Genomic DNA, 19,259 nt, shown 5'->3' on the forward strand with positions numbered 1-19,259 from the left:
TTTGACTGCAATAAAACTGTCATTATGGTGGGCATCCAGCTTGGCCATCAGATATGAACAGGGCGAAGGCCTTTCTAATTAATCCTGGTTTCAGGAAACTTGTTAGGTAGGTTCAAGCATCACACTAAACCATCTTGTAGAAAGAGATAGCAGTCTACTCTAGGCGGTGCTAAGCTATTGCTTGATGCTGGATCCCCACATCATGTTCAGACATGCTTCTTTTTGGTTGGAACAGGTTATAGACTAGAATCTATGACTAGCCCTGTTCTCGGCTTAAGCCATTGCACAGAATTGCTAAAAAAGCAAATATTGGGATATTTTTTTCAACCACATAAAGTAAAATATTTTCATTTAACAGGTCAGCTATGCCTTACATCACAAAAATAAAAGAAAAGTTGCCATCGATGCCTACCTACATAGCCATAAAGCACTGCAAAAAAAAACCAAAACATGCTCATTCCTAATTTTAAATGCTAAACAATGTATCTTAAAACAGCAAACCAGTTAGTATTTTCCATTTACATGAGGTGAGGGAACCCGTGCTAAAATATTCATACAAATCCTGAAATATTTTTCAAGCAAAAGTTTAAAGCAATATTCTTTACTGGATATCCTCTACATGTGTAATTTTTAACGTTATAATTCCCAGCTAAAATAGGGGAACACTGGGAAATGTGGGTGCTTTTAGTGTAAAAACATCTAGTGGGGTACCCATTTAGAAAAGATAGCCTTGAATTCTATAGCTACTTAGTAACATAACCATAAGAGATCAGGTGAGAAAAGTTAAAACTGTACCATTTATTTACTTGTCATCAAGTGGTTTTTGACTTCTAGTGATCACATAGATAAGATGAAGCTCTGTAATACTTATTCTTTAAGCAATGACCCACCATTTTTTCCTGTAACTCCAAAGTCACCGTAAAGGATTTTTTATTTAAAATAGCAATAGCAGTAGACTTATATACCGCTTCATAGGGCTTTCAGCCCTCTCTAAGTGGTTTACAGAGAGTCAGCATATTGCCCCCAACAATCTGGGTCCTCATTTTACCCACCTCGGAAGGATGGAAGGCTGAGTCAACCCTGAGCCGGTGAGATTTGAACCGCTGAACTGCTGATCTAGCAGTAGCCTGCAGTGCTGCATTTAACCACTGCGCCACCTTGGCTCTTGTAACATTACATAGAAATTATATATTTAAATATCTTGAAATAAACATCTCAATCCTTCTGCACCAAGAGTATTGTACAAAGTATTGTAAGCACTATTACAATACTTACAAATTCAGCATCCCCCTTTGATAATACAGTATAGAAATCAAAACACGTAAGGCAACATTAAGGTATTTTTTATTATAAATAAAATCAGTAAAATACAAGACATTGAATACTATACTTTTGACAAACGTTGAAATTCATCTCCCCATTTCTCTTGGAAATCTGATCCATTTAAGGTTACGTTTTTAAAAAGAGATGGAAAAATCAGATGAAAGTTGTTTTCTACAACATGAAAAAAAATGTTTTGATGAAAAATCCGCAACATGAATATTTGGCGTTTTAAAAACATACCTAAGGAACAAAATAAAAGATTTTACATGTAATCAGTTTTTGGAAAGCATGAGACTTGATTGCATACTAATCTCTAAGTTATATTGTTAATGTTGACCCACAGGGGGTGTTTTTAAAGTAAGATATAATTTAATTTTTGGTGATAAGGGACAATAAATGTAGAGAATGACCCCAATTTTATGTAACATTTTAATTATTAATTCCTATGTGGGAACCTGTCAAAAGCTAAAGATTGCCACAAAAAACAGAATAGTACATCAAATATTACAAAAAATAATTTTCTATAGGTGATACAACCATATACTACTTAATAATAAAGTTGATTTCACACAAAACTTTTGCATCTGTGTGATCAATCTGATAATATGTATTCAGGAGGACAGGTTTATGAGTTCTCACAGAACTGTTTTATTTAGTTGCTAAAATCAAAAAAATTGTCAACAATTCACTGGTTTAGTTGCGGCTAACAAACTAAAGCTATAGCATAAGCTTGATTTTAGTGACTAGTATGTGAATCCCACCTTTATAGACCGCCATTAAAATGTACAGTCTGCTCAACATAGTGGCTTAGTTTAACATTATCGCCATTGGATCAATTATTTTATTCTCTACTACTACGGTATTGAGAAATATTTTAATGGTTACCTGGTTATCCTCCAAGAGAAATTTCTTGTTTCCTGAAAGCAAGAAAAAAAGTACTGTGAATACATAAATAGTATAAATTATATTTATAAAGGTTGAAATATACATTCTCAAAACTGAAACAAAATATGGTGTCCTCATCTATATGGATCATAATCACAGCAAATCATGATGTGAACAGCAAAAGTATTTTAATCATTGAACACCATAGAAAAACTGGCCAAAAGAAAGGAAACAGCCTGAACATCCATGTTGCAGAGTAAATTATATTTTATGCACATAGTTTGATCTGGTGGTGAATCTGGTGATCCAGATTCCCTCAATTAAATGCCATTTATCTGAGAGCACATCTCTGTAATACTGCCTCCCCTCTGGAACAAGATTGTTCCTGAGATTCAAACAGTCCCCATCCTACACCATTTTGCATTTTCCATGGTCCCCATCCAGGTTTGCTTTCTCTGCCATCTTTTTTTTTGGTATTGTTTTGCATTTTTAAATGTTTTAAAAGGTTTGCAAACTGCCAAAATCACTGGGAAGGAGGCAGTACCGCATATACAGCTAATTGTTAAAAATTTTGTGGCAGAATTCTGAATCTTTTATCAACAGTACCAATTCATAGAAATGATATCATGAGATGTATGCATTCTTAATTATATTTAGGAACAGATTCACCGGAATCAAAACCTTTTATCAATTTTATGATTATCCTTTATTAATGTACTAAACAAATTGATATGGCTGTCCAACACACAGTACTCCCGGGCTGGCTTATATTAACGTGACCCGTCAAAAGCGCATTCCACAAAAGCGCGGTCGACGAAATCGCGTATGTGACGTCATCACAACGCGACGAAAAAGATTGAAAAATTGAAATAAAAATTTAATTACAGCAAGCCGATTCACATAAAGGTAAGGGTTAGAGCGTTAGCGTTACGTTTAGCGTTAGGTTAAGGGTTAGCGTTAGGTTTTTCGTTACATTAAGGGTTAGGTTTAGGGTTAGGTTTGGGGGGGGGTTAGGGGAAGGTTTTAGCTTCATTTTTTCATTTTTCGATCTTTTCCGTCGCGCTGTGATGACGTCACATACGCGCTTTCGTCGTCCGCGGTTTTGTGGTAGAACCTATATTAAAATATCAGAAATGTAAGACCCCATAAAACCACCAACTCAATGTGGAACCGCAATCTTATCCAAATATGAACAAATCTGATTCAATGCACAATCTAATATATGGAAAGGAATCTTAAGGGGGAAAACAACAAGTCTTACCTCAAATTTTGGGACTCCATGTTCCAAACATTGCATATGAATTGATTCTTTAAAAAAATTAAAACAGTTAGCGATTCTTTTATCATCCAAGAGTAAAATGGTGCATGCCTAAAGCACAAAGTACAGCTAGAGGTTTGAGAGGCACGTCCTCAAATCAAATGTAAATCACATTACTCATTGTATTTTTAAGTCCTACGTTTTATCCTAAGGTAAAGGGCCAAGGGAAGCAAAAATCTTGCTTCAAGAGAATTCCTCTATAACCATCAAATACCAACTTAGTGCTAAGGCTTTGCTCCAATCCCCAATCCTTCTCAACCCAGAGTTCCCAGAACTATCAAACGATTTAACCACTGTAACAGCATTGCCAAAAAGGCATTAAGAGTTGTTAACCTAATTTGTGAAGCTTCTTCTCTGCAACATTATATTACTCACTAGGGCATACAAAACCTTTTCTAGACCAATTCTCAAATACAGCTCATGTACCGTACCTGGAATTCGCACTGTATATTGGACATTTAATACAATTGAGCGAGTCCAGAGATATTTCACAAGAGTACTACACTCCTCTGCTGGCAACAGAATACCCTACAACACCAGGCTTGAAATCTTGGCCTTGGACAACCTAGAACTACATTGTCTATGGTTGGACTTAAGCGTAGTACACAAAATTACTTGCTACAACGTCTTACCGGTCAATGACTACTCCAGCAATAATACAAGAGAACACAACAGATACAAACTCAATGTAAACCGCTCCAAACTCATTGCAGAAAATGCGAATTCAGCAACAGAGTGGTCAATGCCTGGGATGCTCTACTCCAGTGGTCTCCAACCTTGGCCACTTTAAGACTTGTGGACTTCAACTCCCAGAGTTCCTCAGCCAGCAAAGCTGGCCTGAGGAACTCTGGGAGTTGAAGTCCACAGGTCTTAAAGTGGCCAAGGTTGGAGACCACTGCTCTACCCGACTCCGTGGTAACATCTTCAAATCCCCATCACTTTAACCTTAGACTGTCTACTGTTGACCTCACCCCATTCCTGTAAATAAGCGCACCAGTGTGCCTACCGTCCCTGTCCTACTATTCCGTACCCATTTCATTCATACTCATGTTTATTCTTATTATCCTCTAAATGATTGACAAATCTAATGAATAAAAATAAATGAATAACTTCGGTGAGTCGGGTTTGCCATGCAACACGTGGCTTATAAGCCCGGATGGCATCCGAATTAAGACTTCTAGAACAACTTTATTGTCACTTTAAATGCGAAACCAATCGGCATCCATTAAAATGAAATGTCGTTGCCTGCAGCTCTTCCAAAGCAAGCAGTGGGGAAGCAAATCCCCACCCACGTGCCCTTCGCCCGCAGACTACAGCACACATCATCCCCTCCTATGAGCCGGATTGATCGCCTCTTTCGCCAGAATTAAAAGGCGCGAATCCTCCACCCTTGCAAACGAGCGAGGCGGTTGCTCTCAAACCTCCTTTCTCCCCGACACAACGGACCCCTCGCATGCAATTCAAAGGAGAATCTATCTATCTATCTATCTATCTATCTATCTATCTATCTATCTATCTATCTATCATCTATCTATATCATCCATCCATCCATCCATCCATCCATCTCTATATCTATATCCTGTAATTATTTTCCAATTTCTCATTTATCTAACTCACGTCCCACCGCGAGGAGCGAGCAGGCGCCTTCCACGCCCGACTACCGCCGCGATCCGCCGCGCTGTGAACCGCCGCGCGGAAAGAAAGCCACGCGCCCGAACCCGCGAATAAAAACTACTCCCTCTTCCTTCTAGCCGCGCTCCCATTGGTCTAGCCAAACGCTTGCCTTTGATTGGCGCGCGGCTTTGGTTTTTTTTCCCCGCTTCCGGTGTGCGGGCGGCCAGTTCCATACAGCCATAGAGTTCCTAAGGAAGGAGCGTCAGCAAGTTCTCCTTCAGCGCTTCCGGCGCTACTTCCGCAAGTATACTTGGTTGTTATGGTTATTGTGGTTGTTTAACGGGGTTTCGGCTACGGGGAAGACAAAAGAAGGCCGAAGGCGGGCATTTTTTCTGCGGGTGAAGATTCCTCTCCCCTGGAGGAGAGGACGTCGGTTGGAATTTGGTATATCTCAACGGAAGGGGAAGCAAAGGACAGGCAGGATCCCTGAAGAGGTGGCTTCAGTTGACCCCGTTAAAGGAGAGGCTTCTTCCAGTTGTCCTTTATTGCGGCGGATTCCACATGATCCATTTAGCTTTCTTGACGAGGATACGCAAGCTACTGCCGCATCTTCGCTACACAACGAATATGACCATTTTTCACACTTATGACGATTGCATCTTCATGCTCATGTGCTTTACGTTCGGATGCTTGACAACAGGTTCATATTTATGACGGTTGCAGTGTCCTGAGGTCATGTGATCCCTTTCTGTGACTTTCTGACAAGCAACATCAACGGGGAAGCCAGGTTCACTTAACAACGGTGTTACTAATTGAACAACTGCAGTGGTTCGCATAAGAAATGTCGCAAGAGAAGTTGTAAAACGGGGCAAAACTCACTCAACAAATTTCTCACTTAGCAACGTAATTTTTGGCCTCAATTGTGGTGTTAGAGCATTTAGAGGATTTGTCTTCTGAGTCTCTAGTGAAGTGTGAATGTAATAATTTCCAGTGGGCCCAGAAGCATAATTCACCCAAATTATTGAATGGTTATTCGGGATACGATGAAAGAATCTAAAGACTGCATTGTTGTAATAGACAGGTGGTCTGGTTAGGCTGTGCTGTTTCATCCCTTATAAGTAAGACTTGGGGCTGAATATTCATAGACATGAACTACAGGCTTTTAAAATAATTTGTAATATAATCTAGACTTGTGTTTTTACTAACCAACACTAACCTGATGAGGTTTTGTTAACTATTCAACAATTATGGAAAAGGACAGCCAGTAAAATGCCTTGTTTTCACAAAATTTTAAAGGAGAAAGTGTGTTTTAACAGAGAGAATTTAGAGGACCAAAAGAGAGAAAGCAAAAGGCTACATGTCAACATCAGCATCAAAAATGACATAACAAATTATATAAGGAAAACATTAAAGCAAAAATGAGAAGTTTAACTTTGAAAAAAGTTTCAGATGACACATTTTAAAAACGTGTGACAAGGGAACTATCAAGTTGCAGTGGTTATGCTAATGAAATCTACTACAGCAGTACCTCGGTACTCGACTGCTTCAAAACTCCTCAAATTTGGTACTTGACACATTTTTGTCATATAAAAATGTTGTCCCAGTACTCATCTTTGTTTGGTACTCAATGCACTGCAAAAGGAATTGGGGAACAGCCACAGAAGGTGAACAGGAAGTTGGTCATACTGGGAAGGTTGCTGACATAGGAAAAGGGGCAAATAGAAAGTCCTTCCAGGTGAAACAAAAGGTCACATGGGAAATCACATGGTTTCTTTACTACTCATCTTTTTGAGAACTCTGTGTGCCTCACAGAACCAATGAAGTACAAGTACTGAGGTACCACTGTAATTTCTTCATATTACTGACATTAGCAAAGAAAAACACATTTGTCAATTTGTACATAATAGTATAAACATTTTATTTTTTCTTTATCTGACATTTTTTTACAATATAGAAAAGTGTATTCTTTTAATAGGTCTAGTAATATAAATTTTATCTATTTTTGGATGTAAACCATAACTAGAAAATTTCCCCAAATACCCTCCCCATCTCAAAATCTTCTAATAAGGGGATGCAATATAAAAGCATTCTGGCTAAGCAGCTCCTAATTATTGTTATAGGGGCTTTGAAAGAAACACTGCAGAATCTCAGCTGACAGAGGATCACAATGCAGGCATAATTTTGATAAGCTGCTATCAAGATCTTGGTTTGTTTTACTAACCTGTGAGCACTTTCATGCAAACAATCAAGAAAAACTCAAAAGGGGAGAAGATCCAAGCTATGTAGAAGAGACAGCTTGTTTTATGAGACAAAAAAAAAACTAGATTCCTTTGATTGCACCTTCTTCAAATCTTTTACACACAATTCCATTATACATAATCTACAACCAGAATCCAAACTTCACAGAAGGTTTTCTGCACACTTATAAATACACGTCACAAAAAAAGGTGCAAGTTAAAATAAGACACAGAATATGTACAACATAAAACAAATGTAATTCTAGACAAAGCAACACATGTTTGAAAAATAACTTGATCAAGATTTTACCCACTTACACTAGTTTACATTTATACAAATCTTCTTGTACGGAGATTTATGAAATTTAGTAAAAAGGCAAGTCTTTATCTATTCAGAAAATTAACAAACTCTTGCCCGGCCAAAAATAATTCTATTAGTAAAAGAATTATATTGAAATAAACAGCTTCCCTTTCAGGGTTGTGTGTAACTTAAGCAAGTATGCTATGTACATACATATTGCAAGACAATAGAACATGTGTTTGTGTGTGTACATATATCTATACACGCCCACCCACAATTATATGGAGAAAACATCCATTTTGAGGGGGGGAAATTGCAGCACTATAATTACAGAGCAGGCTACATTATCTAGCAGGTGCTCACTAATTCAAACATGGAACTTAGATATTCATAAACTCATTGAACAAGTTCTTCACTACAAAACCATGCACTCGTGTTTCGCATTTTAATAGTTTTTATCGCCACGGTTCTCTCCCCCCTAAGCAGTTCCATCCAAATAATTTTATTCCACTCTTTTCTCTTTCCCAAGGAAATCTTTTAGGTTTTTGTCCTAAGACTATGCTTCTAAAATATACTTTTAAAATATAAACTAAGCCAATCGAATAATGAAAAGAACGCACAGCTTTAAATTGGTTTGAACACTGCTAAAAGAACATTTCGGCTGAATACTTACTGGGACTAATGGTTGCTCTTGGCTGAAGAAAAAAAAGTTTCAACACCTCAGTAATATCTTTCTCCTCCCTCTCCAGTTGAAATGTGAATTTTCGTATGATGGATCTAATTTTCTGCAGAAGCAGATATGGCTCTCTAGACTTCCACTGTCTTATCCACTTCAACTATCTTATACACTTCAACCATAACCTGACAGACACAAGTCAATGCATGAAAGCTCAAGAACATAAGGGAGTTGCAGAGGGGCCAACTTGTTCATTCTACTGAACTCTGTAAATGACAATCATACAGGTTTTTGTTTTGTTTTTTAAAAAGACACCTCAGCCTTCAAAAGATGCACCCTCCACACTGCGCCACGCGCCATTTAAAACAAAACTCACACAGTTCTTATAAAGGCAGTTAAATGAGCTACGTCTAAGCAATTCACTGACAATGGATGGTGAAGACCATATTAAACAACGTACTGACTTCTTCCCTTTCCATTAAAATATACCTTTCCAAAAGCAATTTCACTAGGCGTCATCTGGAATGGAGGCAAAAAAAGATTTGAGAAACACAAAAGGCCCAAAAGAATGGCTTCTTCTGGAAACTCAGTGTCGTAAGAACATCGGCCATTTTACACAATTTTAGCACTTCCAGACATAATGGGCTTCTGGAATCCTCAGGGATGGGGAGTTTTGTGAATTGAAGTCCAGAGTTTGGGAAGTAACCCAGATTTGGGGAAATCTAAGGATTATCTTGGTCACCCCTTTATAATTAAAGGTGAAATATTACCAAGGATTCCTTAGTTTAGAAATATCCCCAGTATTGCTTCCACTAACAAATATGGGCATGATCGTCAATTTATTTCCACCTATTCCTGCCGTTGGGTCTGAGTAAAGCTTAGACGCTACGAATATAAATTAAGATTAAATTAATTAAGATTTTTTTTAATTAGCCTACTGAAGTATTTGAAGAAGAAACTGGGAAACTCAATAGTTGACCGGATAGTTACATTCTAAACAAACAAGAGACAGGTTTGTTCTCAATTTTGTCATAGGACAGATAGCAGAAATGTTAAAAATAATTACACTGACGTTTGTCAAATAAAATGCTGATCCCCTCAAAAGCCAGACATGAAAAATGTCTTATTAAAATTTGGAATATATATTTTACAGTGATGCATTTTTAAAAACATACCAAAATGATTAAGATATCAATTATGACCTTGATTTTTTTCCTATCAATGTTATATATCTGCAGCTATCACTGCTAGGGTGTTAATATTTTAAGATCAATAGACAAGGCACTGTCACTAAAATTAGATTGTGGTCAACAAGGTAACTTTTAAATTTGCATTTTTATAAAGCTGTTCTTCAGCAAATATTTATTTTTTAATAATTTCCAGTCAGCATTAACTCATCCACAGATGTACCGCTGCCTATATTTTTGCAAATATAATCTGTGCTGTGACGCTGATTGAACGGGCTGGGAAAAAAATCTATCCAGTATATTGTTCTTATAAGAATATCCAGGCATTTCAATTAGTTTTGCACAAAAACTGATTTACTCCTGATAGACCGACTAGTTTCTTTCTTCTTCTAAATACAAAGGTCAACCGTATCAATTGCAAATGATAATAATAATTTAAAGAATTGCTTCTAGAATACCCTTTCTAAAAAGTACGAAGGGAAGGAAACCATCTAAACTTTGCACTTGCTGTCCCATGTTGTTTAGAGGTTGGGAATAAAATGCATCCTGTATCTGTGAAGCAAAAGAAAGTTAAAAGGGTAAAAGCTTGTTGCAAAGTTCCTATATTAACATACACCATGGAAACTTCACAGCACCGGGGAACAAACAAAGAATGCTGCCGTGAGCCAGGAAAGTGTCCGTGTGCCTTTTAGTGTCCCAGTCTGAGCAAAGCCCCCCCTTTTTTTTAAGAATCAGCAGTTCATGGCACAAGGATCACTTTTGGACTTTCCTGCCGAGTTAATGATTCTCATTAGACAACGTCCAAATTCCTCTAGAATCATCCGTTCCGCTACTGCTTTTGATTTTCCTGCTTTCTCGGCCTGTTCAGCCTGTGCAAGTAAACAGTCACATGTGGCATCAGCAACCTCTTTTGTTACGAACGTGAAGGGCAACCTGGAAGGGGGGGAGAAAAAAGCATGAGCTGTTTCCATTCAATGTAGCTGTAACAACCACACTTTTGGTTAACTGATACACTGAGCTATTCACAAACAAAAGAAAGATTTAGGTTGTGAGCCGTGCTAATGCATTTGAATTATATTTCGCTTCCTTTTCTCTTTTCCTGGATTCCTTTTCTCTTTCCTCTTACATTTCACTTCCTTTTCTTTCCTCTTCCTCATTTCCTTTTCTTTCCTTATATTTCGCTTCCTTTTCTCTTTCCTCACTTCCTTTTCTCTTTTCTCTATTTTGCTTCTTCTCTTTCCCTTCTCTTCCTCATTTCCTTTCCCCTTTCCTCTTATATTTCGCTTCCTTTCCTCTTCTCTTCCTCATTTTCTTTTCTCTTTTCATATATTTTGCTTCCTTTTCTCTTTCCTCACTTCCTTTTCTCCTTCCTCTATTTTGCTTCTTTTTCTCTTTCATTTCTCTTCCTCATTTCCTTTTCCCTTTCCTATTATATTTTGCTTCCTTTTCTCTTCTCTTCCTCACTTCCTTTTCTCTTTCCACTTATATTTCGCTTCCTTTCCTCTTCTCTTCCTCGCTTCCTTTTCTTTCCTCTTATATTTCACTTTCTTTTCTCTTTCCTTCTCTTCCTCACCTCCTTTTCCCTTTCCCCTTCTTTTCCTCTTTCCTCTATTCATTTGGCCTTCCATAGATTTTAATTAACCAATTCCACAGCTCTTTCTTCAGGTTTAAAGGTACTGGACCTTTAAATCCACAACGGGGCAAATCATAAACCAGTACCCCGTCATCTATACACTGTATTTCACTCTCATGATCGGTAACAGCAGAAGCCGTGGGGGGAAACAAAAAGTTTAGCAGCTAGCAAGGGGAAGAGGGGAAGAGAACACTTTAGGCACCTGGAGGGGGTCTCCCTCCTCTCAAAATCTAATTTACGAGCAAGAAATGGTACAAAACTAACAAACCGGAAGTGAACGCACCTTCCCCCTCCGCTTGTCAGCACCGGGGCCGGCCTGGTTAAAAGATCTGAAATCTGCGAAGACAATTTTGTCTTGGCGGCTGTCTGCTGCTGGACTCGCACTTCAGCCGCATCGGCCAAGTGCATCAGTGTTTTCCGTTCTGGGCTTTCTTCAAAATTCTTGCAGCCAATACATTTGCAAATTGAAGAGCACATGATCTTGGCCTACAACGGGGAGAAATCCAAAGTCAACCAAATGCATGTTCACTGGGTGTTACAGAGCTGGATGGGACGTACAGAATAAAAGTGCAAATACAAATACAAACGTATTACATTTGGAGCTCCCCCTTTCAGTGTAACCTCGGCGAGCAAACTACCGGCAAAACTATGATAGCTCAAGTATTGTCACAATGACCTTTCTTTCAATCCAACTCTATGTGTGAAGATGTTCTTGTGTTGGGGATGGTTTATATGCAAGTATAAAGTAGATTTTCTGACCTAGAACAGGTTAAGGGGTCTTCTTCTTAGAGCACCTGCATCACAATCTCCCTAACTGAAGACAAATTCTCCATTTAGATATTATTTTAGTCTGCTGTTGCTCTTGTTTAGTTTTGCTGATTATTTAATTATAAAACTCTCTTTAAAGTTGTGCATTCTTCTGAAGCCCAAATTAAGGTGAATGGTGCTATAAATACGCTTTAAAATAAATAATGCCCGATTGCAGCCCCAAAAATAATACAGGTTTTCAATTTCTGTCTCATTTCTGGCAGGGAAACTCATTTACCTTTAATGAACGTCTGAAACGGTATGATTGTGATACAGCTTTCCTGATTTGTCCTTGAATCTTTTTTAATAATTAAAGATGTGGCTAGCAGTTTTTTAAATTTAAATTTAAAGCATTTTGACAAATATTATAGAAAGTGAATACTAACACACCAATAAAAATTTACTAATTTGGTATGGATAGGAGGAAATAGAATTGAATTAAATCAATTTTATTATTCCTGAAAAGCTTGCTACTCTAAAATATTACCCTACCTTCCCATCTATTGCTTGAGTAGAATATAAAGGTAAAGGTTCCCCTCGCACATATGTGCTAGTCATTCCCGACTCTAGGGGGCAGTGCTCATCTCCATTTCAAAGATGAAGAGCCAGCGCTGTCCAAAGACATCTCTGTGGTCATGTGGCCGGCATGACTAAACACCAAAGGCGCGCAGAACGCTGTTACCTTCCCACCAAAGGTGGTTCCTATTTTTCTACTTGCATTTTTTACGTGCTTTTGAACTGCTAGGTTGGCGGAAGCTGGGACAAGTAACGGGAGATCACTCTGTTACGCGGCACTAGGGATTCGAACGGCCAAACTGCCGACCTTTCTGATCAACAAGCTCAGCGTCTTAGCCACTGTGTCCCCCTTTCACTAGAATATAGGGGGCATTCAAAAAAGAGAGTAGAGTTTTTACTTCTGTCAGAGACCTACAATTATGAAGCTTCTTTTGCACAAATGATATAAACTAAAATAATTTCACAAAAAGTTATCAAAATAGACGCTGGAAAGCTCTGAAAAACAGTCACTATCCAAGACACAGAAAGATGACTAAATAGGGAGAGAATGGTGGAAGGCCTTTATAGAAGTGAGATGTTGGGATTGCCTCTATTAAGATCAATCAACATTAGGAATTTTTTTTAGAAGAACTGAAGGTATCTTTGTTAACTAGGTTTTTGGTGACTGCACTTAACCCTGGGTTTTTAAGAGGTGTAAAGTATTAATATCCCACGGAAATTTATAACTAAATGGTTAAGATTTTTGAAATACTAGATTTCACAAGACTAAACAAAGAAAGCATCACCACAAAGCTCTTCCTTACCTCATAGCACTCGCAATAATTTTTGAGGCACCCAGATCTTTTGCAGTTACAACCTTTGCTGTGTCGCCTGTCCGACTCGCCTTCCTTTCCCTTCCCTATTTTAGGTTTAAAGGCTTCAGGATTTCTGTCCAGGCAGGCCTAACAAGGGAAATGTAAAGAGGGACGAGAGGAGAAGAAAGAAAGAGAATTCCATTACAAAAAAACCCCCCCAAAATATTAAGAGATTCAACTTCTGTCCTGGGCAGGAAAAAACTGGTAAAAACATCCATCTATCGTAGTAAAGACAACAGCCGTGGCTTCCAGCCACTGTTCAAGAAGAAATTCATGGCTACTGTGAACTTGGGAAATGTTATTTCTCCAAGATGACAAAAGGATTGTTATTTTTTTTAAAAAAAAACACCTTACCTTGATTGCCTTTTGCCTATCGTTTTCATGGTCCAGGTTGTTATAGCAATTTGTACAGTTGCAATTGTTGCAGAACTCCCCATTTGCAAAGCAATCACAGTATCTGTAATAAAAACAACACCACCACCAAATGATGCTTGACCAATTCAGTGCAGAGTTTGACTCCTTCCTCTTCTGCATCCAACCACACAGAATCTCTTAAGTGTTGGGAGAAACTTCTGGACATAGAAGGTTGGCAACCTGCTGGACTTTTATCTGAAACATCTGTCCAAACCTATGCAAAGGGGTGTGTGTGTGTGTGTGTGTGTGTGTGTGTGTGTGTGTGTGTGTGTACTGGTTCCTTTATTCATGAGTGTGAGCATGTTAACTTCGGGCTTAGCAGGAATTCTCAACATGAAATGAGGCATAAAAATGGTCCAGGCTCTTGAAAAGGAACCAACAAATTAAAAACCAGCTGCTTCTAAAGGCTGCCTCTAAAGAAAAGACCGTTTGACAATCATCTCACATGGAGTTCAGATGTTCTCCCCCTGCCCCCCCTCCTCCTGATTCAATTGGCTCCAACCTTGCTAAGCTTTTGTAAGGCATTAAAAACCCGAGGCTTCCACAGATGTTCAGACTGGAATGTTAGATGTGCCCATTTTGAGATGATATAATATCATCTATCTTAATTATTGTTTATAACAATTTGATAGCTACCCAGAGTCACTTAGGTGAGTGATCAGCTGTAAAAAAATTGGTTAAATTGATACAAAAAAATAAGGAAATAAACTAGCATGAATTGCTCCTAAAGGAAAAGGTAGATTTCTTTCAGTTTAGCAGCTATAAATTCATAAAATCATAAAAATATTGCTTATACACCTTTTTCTGCAAGGTGAGGTTTACTGCTGGTCTGTCCCTAAGTCTGAATCATTCAGCTATAGATCATTGCACAGAGACCTGTTCTAATCATGCAAATAGACAGAATCATTTCAGTAGATTTTTACAGAATAATTTTTAAAGTGGGATCCCTGGAGAAAATGGGGTTTTCGTTCTGCCGGGGTTTTCTTCTAATATACAGCAAAAAGTGGATTTTTAAACCTCCAAAGAGGCTATGTATATAATACTCACAGCTTAAGACACAGTGATTTTGTACAATTGCAGGGCTTCCTTGGACGATTTGCAGATTCAGACGAGATTATTCTAGAAGATAAGATTTCGGTATCATTGTATTTATTTATATCTCAATGTTTCTAAACCGCCAATCTGCCTCAAATGGGCCTCTGGGCAGTGTACAATATAATATAATCAATCAATGAAATGCAGAAAGATTAACGTTAACATTAAAATTGTTAGGATTAAAATTAAAATAAATTACAGAATAATGACATTATAAACTTCCAAAGGGTAATAATCCCAAAATGGCAATTTAATACTGATTATTACAGGCAAGGAGGGGATTCTCGTGGGGCTAGCTCAGTGATGGTTAACCTTTTTGGTACCAATAAAACTGGTTTGTACGTGTGCAACTGAGCACCAGAACCTGGAAGAGAGTAGCTGGCCGGTGCGCATGCGTGTGGCGGCCGGCTGCTGTTCCGGGTTCCAGTGTGTGCATGCGTGCCAGCCAGCTGGTCTTTGCGTGAAGACCAGCTGTCTGGCATGCATGCATGGGACGAAACCCGGAAGAGCAGCTGGCAATGGCATGCATGCCCACAGAGAGCATGCCCACACACGTGCCATAGGTTCGTCATCACAGGGCTAGCCCATCCCACGGTTGTGTGGTCCTCTGTGCCCCCCACCGAAGGCCGCAGAACCAAATTTTGATCCCTTTGCAGGAGACTAAGAGAGCGTGGGCCTCCAGGGGCAGCAGTAGAGAAGGCTTTCTCTGAGAAGAGATAGGCCATTTTCCCCCAATCTGTTTTCAGACTCTGCATTATCAAAACAAAATAAAAAAACATGATGTAAACATAAACTAGATGGATGGACCGGCTCTTCTTTTATTGGATTCTTCTGCATAGAGATGGCTACAGGATTATATTCTAATATTTGTAAGACCCTTGTCACTATGTTTATCTATTTTTAACAGCCTCATTTCAATTTTCCCCCCTGTCTTGAGTCTCTGGGAAGAAATAACCAAATCAATAACACAATAATCTAATCAGGTAGCCAAGCTATATGCAAAGCACAGAAAGAAATCTTCAGTTTCTAGGGTACGTGGTCAAAACTGCAGCAGCTGTTTTTTTAATAGTTGAACATTAAATGCTTTTCCCATCTCATCTCCTTCCGTGTAGTAAGCATGTGGCATAATTTGCGTAGACAATACCCACCCATTGAATGGAAGTCGGGCTTGAGTCTGGATACTTGATGTCCCACTAAGACTAGTGCTGCTCGCTATGGAGACACAAGATGGCTGCTGTAGCTTAAAAAACACACACACACAATTAATGCATGACATGCTGTTTGTAGGTGAGGATTTTTCACAAATAGCTGCATTAATCACACACCCTTCTTTTCCCATTCTTGGAAGTCGGAAAGTGGTCAATGGTATTTTTAAGCAACATGGCTTTCTAGAAACTTAGCCTTAAATGATATTTTTCCAATTTAGTATACCTACAAGGGTAGGCTAATCTCTTGTTATTGTAGTTGCAATTCTGATTATGAATAAAGGCTTAAAGTGATATGACTTAAAAATAGCAGCCTGCTAACTACAGGTACATTAAAAAAATATGCTCAAATTTGCAATTTGTGTTGGCAACTTTAAGACTTGTGGACTTCAACTCAGCTTTGCTGGCTGAGGAACTTTGGGAGTTGAAGGTTTAAGGTTTAAGGTTTTATTGGGATTTATATGCCGCCCTTTTCCCTGAGGGGACTCAGGGCGGCTTACAACCACAGGGGAGGGGGGTGCAAGGTCAAAAACAAAACAATATGTGCACAAAGAAAAAATAATAAAACACAACTTTCATTCAGCGATCAAACACTCGGGCGGGTAATTGGAAACCTATCCCCAGGCCTGCTGGGAGAGCCAGATCTTGAGGGCTGCGCGGAAGGTCTGGATAGTGGTGAGGGTACGGATCTCCATGGGGAGCTCGTTCCACAGGGTCGGGGCGGCAACAGAAAAGGCTCTCCTCCGTGTGGTCGCCAGTCGACATTGACTGGCAGATGGAATTCGGAGGAGGCCCAGTCTGTGCGATCTAATTGGTCGATTTAGGGAGGTAATCGGCAGAAGGCGGTCTCTCAAGTACCCAGACCCGCTACCATGGAGTGCTTTAAAGATGGTCATCAGTATCCTGAAGCGCACCCGGAGACCAACAGGCAGCCAATGCAGCTCGCGGAGGACAGGTGTAACGTGGGCGAACCGCGGTGCGCCCACTATCACTCGCGCGGCTGCATTTTGGACTAGCTGCAGTCGCCGGATGCACTTCAGGGGCAACCCCATGTAGAGCCCATTGCAGTATTCCAGTCTAGAGATCACAAGGGCTCGAGTGACTGTTGTGAGAGCCCCCCGGTCTAGGTAGGGCCGCAACTGGCGGACCAGGCGAACCTGGGCAAATGCCCCCCTGGTCACAGCTGACAGCTGGTGATCGAAAGTCAGCTGTGGGTCCAGGAGGACTCCTAAGTTGCGGACCCTATCTGAGGGGTATAAAATTTGACCCCCCAGCCTAAGCGTTGGTATATTAGCCAAATTATTGGGGGGGAAACACAACAGCCACTCGGTCTTATCCGGGTTGAGTACCAGTTTGTTAGCACTCATCCAGTTCCTAACGGCCTCCAAACCCTGGTTCATCACGTCCACCGCTTCATTGAGTTGGCACGGGGCGGACAGATACAATTGCGTATCGTCCGCATATTGATGGTATTTTATCCCGTGCCTCCGAATGATCTCGCCCAGCGGTTTCATGTATATGTTAAATAGTAGGGGGGATAGGACCGAACCCTGAGGTACCCCACATGTTAGGGGCCTCAGGGACGATCTCTGCCCCCCGACCAACACCGACTGCGACCTGTCCGAGAGGTAGGAGGAGAACCACCGCAGAACAGTGCCTCCCACTCCCACCTCCCGCAGTCGTCGCAGAAGGATACCATGGTCGATGGTATCGAAAGCCGCTGAGAGGTCAAGGAGAACCAGGATGGACGCATAGCCTCCATCTCTGGCCCTCCAGAGATCATCGGTCAATGCGACCAAAGCGGTTTCTGTGCTGTAACCAGGTCTGAAGCCGGACTGGAAGGGGTCAAGATAGCTAGCTTCCTCCAAGGCCCGTTGAAGCTGAAAGGCCACCACCTTCTCAACAACCTTCCCGATAAAGGGAAGGTTGGAGACAGGACGAAAGTTGTTTAAGATGGCTGGATCTAACGATGGTTTCTTCAGGAGGGGTCTCACCACCGCCGTTTTAAGTACGGCGGGGAAGTGCCCCTCCCGAAGGGAGGCGGTGACAACCGCCTGGATCCAGCCATGTGTCACCTCCCTGCTGTTAGCCACCAGCCAGGAGGGACACGGGTCCAAAATACAAGTGGAGGCACTTACAGCTCGAATGGCCTTGTCCACATCCCCAGAGGCAACTTCCTGGAACTCAACCCAGAGCTGATGTAACAAGTAATCCTCCTGTGACTCAGCTGGACCTACTGCGGTGGAGTCCAAGTCCGATCGAAACCGAGCTACTTTGTCCGCCAAGAATTGAGCATAATCCTCAGCCCTACCCTGCAAGGGGTCTCCCGCATCCCTCCTATTAAGGAGGGAGCGGGTTATCCTAAACAGGGCGGCTGGGCGCGACTCGGCGGACGCAACCAAGGCAGAAATATAAGATCTTTTTGCGGTTCTTAATGCTCGGACATAGTCCTTGGTGCAGGTAGTTAAAAGTGCTCGGTTCGCCTCGGACCTATCGGACCTCCACTGGTGCTCTAGGCATCTCCTCCGGCGTTTCTTCTCCCGGAGTTCCTCGGTGAACCAGGGAACTCTCCGGGATCCACTGACCCGGAGGGGCCGTAGCGGCGCAATCCGGTCGAGAGACTCCGACGCCGCCGAGTACCAGGCGGCAGCCAGAGTCTCCGCCGAACTGTGGGCGAGAGTATCAGGAATAACCCCAAGCTCCGTCTGGAACCTCAAAGGGTCCATAAGTCGCCTGGGGCGGAACCACCTGGTCGGTTCCTCCTCCCTACGGTGGGGGTATGGCCTCCGGAAGTCAAGCCTCAGTAGGCAATGGTCCGACCACGACAGGGGTATGATCTCATTACCCTTCAGACCAAGATCACACATCCACTGCTCCGAGAGGAATACGAGGTCGAGCATGTGACCCGCTGCGTGGGTTGGGCCCCGAATTACTTGGGTCAAGCCCATGGCTGTCATGGAAGCCATGAACTCCTGCGCCCCGTCAGAGCGTTCACCGAGCGATGGCAAGTTGAAATCCCCCAGAACTATAAGCCTGGGGAACTCAACCGCCAGCTCGGCTACTGACTCGAGGAGCGAGGGGAGGGATGCTGCAACGCAGTTGGGAGGCAGGTACGTTAGCAGCAAACCCACTTGACCCTTGAGGTCCAACTTTATCAGCAGAGACTCACACCCGACAAGCTCCGGAGCAGGGAC

At 41.1% G+C, this 19,259-nt stretch overlaps 1 protein-coding gene and 1 long non-coding RNA gene across 5 annotated transcripts in view; both read right to left on the minus strand.

Annotated features, from left to right (window-relative positions):
- Window positions 1-1,327: 1,327 nt before the first annotated feature.
- On the minus strand, window positions 1,328-3,810 carry LOC148043769 (uncharacterized). The gene is made up of 3 exons (XR_015697849.1): window positions 3,470-3,810; window positions 2,209-2,240; window positions 1,328-1,563 (listed from the first exon to the last, which is right to left on the minus strand). It is a non-coding gene; the product is annotated as an uncharacterized LOC148043769 (long non-coding RNA).
- Window positions 3,811-10,127: 6,317 nt separating this feature from the next.
- The window catches only part of LIN54 (lin-54 DREAM MuvB core complex component), a 36,629-nt gene continuing 27,497 nt past the window's right edge, over window positions 10,128-19,259 (minus strand). For all 4 annotated transcript variants that reach the window (XM_087724035.1, XM_087724034.1, XM_087724036.1 and 1 more), the window contains exons 10-15: window positions 16,009-16,100; window positions 14,813-14,884; window positions 13,706-13,808; window positions 13,301-13,438; window positions 11,458-11,660; window positions 10,128-10,474 (exon numbers count right to left, since the gene is read on the minus strand). In XM_087724035.1, the coding sequence (XP_087580161.1) occupies window positions 10,273-10,474; window positions 11,458-11,660; window positions 13,301-13,438; window positions 13,706-13,808; window positions 14,813-14,884; window positions 16,009-16,100 (810 nt within the window). In that variant the 3' untranslated portion in view covers window positions 10,128-10,272. The remainder of the gene's footprint in view (window positions 10,475-11,457; window positions 11,661-13,300; window positions 13,439-13,705; window positions 13,809-14,812; window positions 14,885-16,008; window positions 16,101-19,259) is intronic.

Source organism: Thamnophis sirtalis, unplaced genomic scaffold, assembly GCF_051295495.1.
Source record: "Thamnophis sirtalis isolate CommonGarterSnake01/CBP01778 unplaced genomic scaffold, rThaSir2_p1.2 scaffold_10, whole genome shotgun sequence".
NCBI classification, from domain to species: domain Eukaryota; kingdom Metazoa; phylum Chordata; class Lepidosauria; order Squamata; family Natricidae; genus Thamnophis; species Thamnophis sirtalis.